This window comes from Triticum urartu, chromosome 6 (assembly GCF_003073215.2).
Source record: "Triticum urartu cultivar G1812 chromosome 6, Tu2.1, whole genome shotgun sequence".
NCBI lineage: Eukaryota > Viridiplantae > Streptophyta > Magnoliopsida > Poales > Poaceae > Triticum > Triticum urartu.
Window position 1 is genome coordinate 138,365,806 of NC_053027.1, and position 7,207 is coordinate 138,373,012.

The window sequence follows — 7,207 nt, forward strand, 5'->3', positions numbered from 1 at the left end:
AAGCAAGAGCAGAGGTAGATTAGGCTTTCGTTGTCTGAGAAGATCTGTTTACCATGTATACAGCTCGCGAGACAGCGAATTCGCTGACCGCGCAAGGTCGCTGAAACGTGCTGTCTTGGCTCCAACTAATGCAACATCAACAGCAAAAATTCTAACTAAAAAAACCCAGCAAAATTTCAGCCTGACCACAGAGGTTTTTCACCATCACAAGAACCACACACATATATGGAATATCGTATATATAATAATGATAACAAAATGTGGAATAGTACAAAACATCAAGGCATCAACGGATGAAAAAAAGTAGGAGTAGCTTACTTGCCCCAATCGCTATCGGCGGCGATTTATTTTGAATTTAATTCTGTGGGCTTCTTGTTTCCTGCACAGCATGCATCCCACCGCCACACGGCACAACAGCGATGACTGAAACCTACCTCTGCTTCCATGCCAACAGGTATCCAATCGCACGTCGCCACGGCACAGATCAGGTGATCTGGGTTCACAAGAAACCGGACACCTGGGTGAGGCATCTCCATCACAATAATCTGGTCAATTTGGCATGGAGTGTACTACTGTAATTCTGTTTGGATGCATGCATGCACGCAGCACCCAGCATTTGCTGCCATATGTTTCAGATGATGGTTGTGCACAGAATTGATGCCCCTAAAGCTCCCAAGAGATATAACCATGTACATGAACCTGCTTTACCCAGCTAAAGCATGCAGACGACGCAAGAAGTCAACAATAAGCAAAGCTTTTTGGTGCAAAGTTATGCCCGCTGATCAAGTCCTTTTCCTCAGCCTGCACCACAACCCGTTCTTTGTGTGAATTGTCGCGCCCGTCACCATCTCTACTTCATTGGGCGAGCCTCGCAGCTCCACGTCAAACTTTTGCAATAGCAGGGCCAAGGCCACTGTTGACTCCAGGAGCGCAAATTGGTCTCCCACGCATTTGCGTGGTCCTCCGCCGAAGGGGAGGAAAGCAAAGTCTGCTATAATCTGGCAAATGAAGTTTGATGAGGTCTTAGTTTCTTCAAGAAAGAAAGAGGTCTATCAGTAGGATAGAATGACGAGACCACTGTTCAGGCATACCTCGTTGGGATACATCGCGCCAGGACTCCGGTCAGGATCAAACCCAGCCCACCCTTCTATGTTCTCATCCTTCTTTGGAACTGTAAACCTCTCGGGTTCAAACTCATTTGGCCTATCCCAAAAGTATGGGGACCTATGGAGATTGTATATCTGCAGTGCCAGCATTTTCACATAAGACAAACTTCTCAAGGAGAACAGAATAAAGTTTGGAGTCGATCATGAAGGTAACTTATATTGGTACCAAAACTATGAATATCTGAAAGAAAGAACCAGCTTAAATTTGCCAATTCCCCATCTTACCGAAAGAAATATATCGGTTCCTGCTGGTATTTCGTATCCCTCTTTCGCTCCGTTGTACCCACCTATGAATTTGTGTGAATTAATTTTAATAACACAAGTCAGGTATCACATCGCATGCCCTTTGATATCTGGCACATGTTTTTCTGATTGTTGGGAGAAAGCTGTGTGTGTTAAAGAGAAGATGGAACCTGGCAATTTATCAGGTCGGAGAGAGCGCCTGATTAACAATGGTGGTTGAGGATACAAGCGAAGAGCTTCAACAATGATTAATCTTATGTACCTAGAGCACATCATGAATGCAGTATGTGAAATTTAGAAACATTTATGGAGCATTAATACAGTAAAACTCTTACTAACACATGGTAAGAAAACGCTAGTGATTTTGCAAGCATATAATATGCAAACTATATGATGATTTTTTTTAAATTGACACCTGAAAAAAATAGTGAATAGAAGAATCAAACATAGTTCAATTTACAAGAAATGGTAACATAAGTAACATACTCCAATTTCTTGAGCTTTTCCGCAGTGATTACCCCATCGATCAGTACAGAATCAATCTCTGCCTGGGCTTTTCTCATCTTCGTGGGATTCTGTATCAACATACAGTATATTGTATGATTTCACAATTTAATGTTAGTTATTTGTTCATGTCGGTTAAAATGTGTACCTGGGCCAGTAGAAAAATAGACCATGTCAGAACAGCCGCAGTTGTTTCATGTCCGGCGATAAGCATTGTCATAAGATCATCCCGAAGCTATCACAAACCAAGAAATTTGTCAATTTATTTGCCTGATTCAAGTAGAAATACAAAGTAAAACTTCGAAGGGTATTACAACATTGGAAACTCCCTGTGCTGGAAGAAATAAATGGTGCAATGAACAAGTTATAGATGTTCCATTCATACCAAATTAAACATTACATGGGCGATTTACCTGGCGGTCGTCAACATCAGCTCCCCGCATGTCAACAAGGAACCTCAGTAAGCTGGCATCCTACAAATATAATGGCAACATTACGAACTGCCAAACTACCATAGTTATTTTATAAAGCAACCTGATAAGACCAGCATGACCCAACAAAATCAGGGGTAATAGGAACCAACCTTCAATGATGAGTAGTCTCTCTGCTGGAGTTTTTCCACATCAGCTTCCTATAAAAAGCAATGTTGAATTTAGTACAAGTTCCAGAAAAAGGCACCATGCATGACTAAATTTTTTGTTGGCACGAACCTGTCTTGTTTCTTTTGCATTTTTAATAAGATCATCAAGGCAATCATTGATAACCTTGAGGTCACTGCGGAACTTCCGCTGTCTTGGCACTATCCATTGAGTTAAAGGAAGATTCCAGTAAGGGATGTAAAAGGTGGATCGATGCTCAGCTTCAAAAAGAGTACCATATACTGCCTGCACAATAGACATAGAAACCCCCCAAAGAAGGGCCGACAAAATAAGCAGAAGAGCATTAGTCATGTCTATTCATCCTAAACATGCAAGATGAGTACTCTTCTGTACTTTAACTCAATTTTGAAAACCAGAACAGATGCACTTCTCATGAACAAATTATCATCAGATAGTATAACTACGTAGATATTACACCAACCTTGATTACAGGAGATTCCTTATTAACAGAGTCAAAATCAAAATTGAACACTCCCAAGCCAATTATGTCGAGAGCCAAATTGGAGAATTCCTCTTCAAGGTTCACTATGGTAGATTTGTCACCATGGTCTCCCTTTTCAATAAGTGCTTCAAGTTTCAATATGGTTCTCTCTGAACATTTGGTAAATACTCTCACCATAGCTTCTATGAATAAGGCATGGAACCCAGGAGTTATAACTGCAGAACACACAGAATGGATAAGTTGCACCATTACAAAATGCAGTGGTTAAGCCACGGTCAAGCTTGTGCGGTCATCTGACCACACAAGATTTTGGCAGAACCCTTAGATTCTAGTAAAAAATATGCAAAAGCTAGTATAAAAGTTGCAAACACACATGTATCTGATATCACAAGTTTAAATTGACACCATATGCTTGTTTTCTTGGCACCGCCACTGACAAAATGTTTTGTGAATGCAAACACGAGGTAGGTTCACGTAGGCTCTGCAATAGTTTAATTATGTTGAAAAGTTGCGCCATAAGGTAATTCCCATTTATGATAATATTTCATAAACCATGCTAGTTGGCTCAAAGTCCAAAGAAGCGCTAGGAGCCTAGGACCAATTAGCAGGACTGGAGCTACTATCATAAAGCATACACAGGTAACCTCTATTTTTGAAAGATAAGTTAACCTTTGGTTGTTAGGTCGAAAAAAACATGAACAGGATAGTGGATTCATATCAATGGACAACAGTCAATCAGCTTCTATTGACTAGCAGGAACTTATACTGGTGTACAGAACATGAAGTATGAATGCACTCAAGGAAGCCTTAGAAGTGCATATATGATTCAAAATCCGACCTTCTAACCTTTTCTCCTTTGCTTCCAGGTATCAAGGTCAGCAGGTATAAGACCCTTCCCCATTATTGGTTCTAGAATTTCAGCGAGAACTCCCTGATTTCAAGTAGAAAAGTATGTAAGAAGTAAGCTACTAGATCAATCCAGCAGTTATTCCTTACATGTATTCTTTTTTTTCCAGGGATTTTCCTTACATGTATTTAATACTGTTATATGCACAGTTCAGTCACGGGAAAACAACATATGCTACAAATAAGTTGCCAACCATTATAGTCCGAGCTTATCTAGAGTTTCAGATGATCTGTGTACTCATTTACATATGTTCACACAGTATGTATTAGAAAGCATACCTTATCATAACAGAAAGCATTTTCTCGCAGGATGTATCTAGCAACAATTGGATCAGAGACGACAACAAATGATTTGGGTCCAAAAGCAAGTTTGTAGACAGAACCGTGCTGCAAGGATAACAGGATATGTTAGCATAGCATGAGTTTTCCTCATGGTTGCTTGATTATGAACCTAACAATAAGGTAGTTACAATCAAATGAAATTCTACCATATGACAGCAGCACAACTCGATCAAAAAGACCAGACATAAACTATTAGTATTCACTTTGTGATGCTCCTGCTACTACCGCTTTTCTTTTTATCTCGGCATGCAGCTCGTAAAGGCATAATTTTTCACTTTTATATGCAAGTGCAGTATTTCTGAATAGGGCTGTGAGAGGCCACATGTTATATGACTTGCATGGTGCATACAAATATGCCAAATCGAGAAGTTCATTTTAATGTTGATGAACACCCTCTTAAATGATGTTATGCGATTTTTTAAGCTGAAGGTGAGACGTCAACGAACAGAAGGTTTTCTGAGAGGGTATGATTAGCAATGTACACTGCATATAAGGAGACTTGATGAAAAAAATCAATGGCATGATTCAAATAAATATGGTTTGAACATGGAGTTAGAAAATGGTAATCAGATTATTACCATGCAGGTGGTCATCTGGTCAAGAGTACCAAATTTGTGGAATTATATCATGTAAGTATTCACTCAAATATCATGTACGCACGTCACGTGTATCTACTATTCGCTGAGCGCAGCTAATACATGCTTCCAGTAGGCAGAACAAAGAACTGCAATAAAAAGAGTAAACAACACGAGACAGAACGGGATAAGCACCTCGAGGAACCAATCATAGAGCGAATAGAAAAGGGGCCGGTCGAACAGGTCAGTGACAGCACCTTCGGCAACCGGCATATTCTTGAGGTTGCCGCCAGCGAGCAAATTGGTGAGAAGGTTGCTGGCGTTGTCGAACAAGTTCCTCTTAGGCTTAGTGGTTTTGTCAACTCCGGGCGACTGGCATCTGCATAAACACCAAAAATGAGGGCTAGGCACATATTATACTCTGCATAAACCAAACCTGGTAATTTGACAGGCGCCAGCACCACCACGTTTCGCATAAAGGAAACCACCAAGCATTATATCTTATCAATTAATGGGTCAAACCAACAGGATGCTGATAGACCAACAAGCATTATTAATTAATGTACTCTGTACTAAGTGAAGAAGGATAAATTCATCGTGGGCAGCTACAGAGTTAAATAGGCAAGTTATTTCAAACAAATTAGCTATAATGTGACGGGGCTTAGCAGGGCACACGGTGCAGGGGCAATCGATCGAACGCCTGGTGGGCAGGGCACACCGGCGACTAAGTGGAGAACTGTGGAGTGTGAGGCTGGGGATGGCTTCCGTACCTGACGGGAAGGAGGCGGCTCCTCCCGTGAGCTGCCGACGAGGAGGGGTAGGAGGAGGCGAGGCGGTGCGTGCCGGTGCTGGACCTCGGGAGGAGCGTGGCAGCGGTGGCCGCGCTCATGGCCATGGCGCTGGAGCGCGCACTCTCGCAGTGGGAGAAGGTTCCACGGGCGCTGGCGTCGTGGCGGAGTCAGACGATAGATAAGGTGCCTCGTCCGGTAGCGTGGCTAGACTAGTGTGTGCGCGCCATGTGAGATCGCCGTCCGCGCCGCTGGTTGGAGATCACGCGGCGTCCGTCGGATCGGAGGACGGTGGCGTGTGGTCGGTCGGTGTCAGGACCCAAGCCTTGCTTACTGATGAAGCGAGGCAACTCACAGGAAGTTCAAACGAACGACGGTCCAGATGAACACCAGAAGAGATCGACGGCTCAGATACCATCCTCGTCATCTCTGACTGTTACTGTTATTTTTGTCGACACCGTTAAGACTTGTAACAGTGGTTATCGCGCGTGGCTGTGAGCTGTCGTGTGGCTTAAAAGGCAAGCGAGGGGAGGAGAGGACCAAGAAGATTCTTAGCATATGCTGTAGTAGTTAGAACCCTAGCTAGTGTACCAAGTCGGCGGGGTCTCTGATCTCGCACCATTATCCTAAATTATACCTCTGAATTGCTACAGTTCCCTATGAAATCGTGATGATCGAGTTCCTCTAAGTATTTTGATCCTCACAAAGGTATCAGAGCGTCGGTTGTAATCCTCGGCGGCGACTCATCGGCGGCGAATCGGGCTGTGGAGAGCAGGAGGTTGGGTTCTCTCGTAAAATCCCTCCCGTCCCTCCCAGTTTGCGGCGGCGGTGGTGTCAGGTGGCGGCGACACGGCGGCGGTGAAGTTCGGGCGCAGATCTCCGAGTCCGATCCGGTTGCTGAGTGATCTTCTCTCGGTGGTGAAATTCCGGGATCTGACGGGATCCGTGCGTCAAGAGGAAGTTTCCGTGGAGCGAGTCTAGCGGAGCAGTCTTCAGTCGCAGATGGCAGACACAAGAGCCAAGGTGCAGATCACGGTAGATCGAGTGGAAAAAGAGGTGGCAGATTTGAGGGCCGAGGTAGAAGGCTTACAAGAGCTTAAACAAGAGGTGTCAAAACTCCGGTCGGAGATGGTCACTATGCCAAAAGTAGATGCCAAACTGTCTGAAATGAACGAAGGAATTCAACAAACATTGCAGTTGATTTTGCAGAAGATGAGCATATCAACACAGAAAACAGAGCCAGTTTCTTCAGGCCTGAAAGAAAAGGAAGATCAGACAACTGTCAATGGTCATATACCAGTTTCAATGCAGAGAGAAACAGATACTGTGATGAGAAATTTAGAGCAAGAGTTCAGAAGCCAAGAGCAAGTTCCAGTCACAAAATCAGCCGGGCAATCCACGGGTTTACCAGTGTCACAGTTAGTACCCGAAAGCACAAGAGTTAGTGCTGTGCCACAAAAAGAAATTCCAGTTATAGGGCAGTCCAGAAGTGCTCCTATAAGTGTCAGTGCAACTGTACAACCTCACACTCTGGGTTTTTCAGGAAACAGTGGGTATTTTGCTCCTGTGATTGCTCCTCTGT

General features: G+C 43.5%; 1 protein-coding gene across 1 annotated transcript; it reads right to left on the reverse strand.

Annotated features, from left to right (window-relative positions):
• Positions 1–224: 224 nt before the first annotated feature.
• On the reverse strand, positions 225–5,883 carry LOC125517304 (cytochrome P450 97B2, chloroplastic). Its single transcript, XM_048682498.1, has 14 exons — positions 5,608–5,883; positions 5,033–5,216; positions 4,200–4,307; positions 3,861–3,945; positions 2,994–3,229; positions 2,624–2,797; positions 2,497–2,544; positions 2,327–2,386; positions 2,062–2,148; positions 1,896–1,984; positions 1,580–1,671; positions 1,392–1,453; positions 1,092–1,241; positions 225–998 (listed from the first exon to the last, which is right to left on the reverse strand). Exons 1-14 carry the CDS (start codon positions 5,730–5,732, stop codon positions 783–785), a joined length of 1,716 nt encoding a protein of 571 aa, XP_048538455.1. The 5' UTR covers positions 5,733–5,883; the 3' UTR covers positions 225–782.
• Positions 5,884–7,207: the final 1,324 nt, after the last annotated feature.

What these genes read in the sequence shown, in the direction of transcription:
- LOC125517304 (XM_048682498.1), bottom strand. Translation starts at nt 5,732, where the DNA reads ATGGCCATGAGCGCGGCCACCGCTGCCACGCTCCTCCCGAGGTCCAGC. An exon ending in AGGAATCTCCTGTAATCAAG is followed by an intron (nt 2,798 to 2,993) that starts GTTGGTGTAATA and finishes TCTATTGTGCAG; the next exon opens with GCAGTATATGGTACTCTTTT. An exon ending in CTATTTTTCTACTGGCCCAG is followed by an intron (nt 1,985 to 2,061) that starts GTACACATTTTA and finishes ATGTTGATACAG; the next exon opens with AATCCCACGAAGATGAGAAA.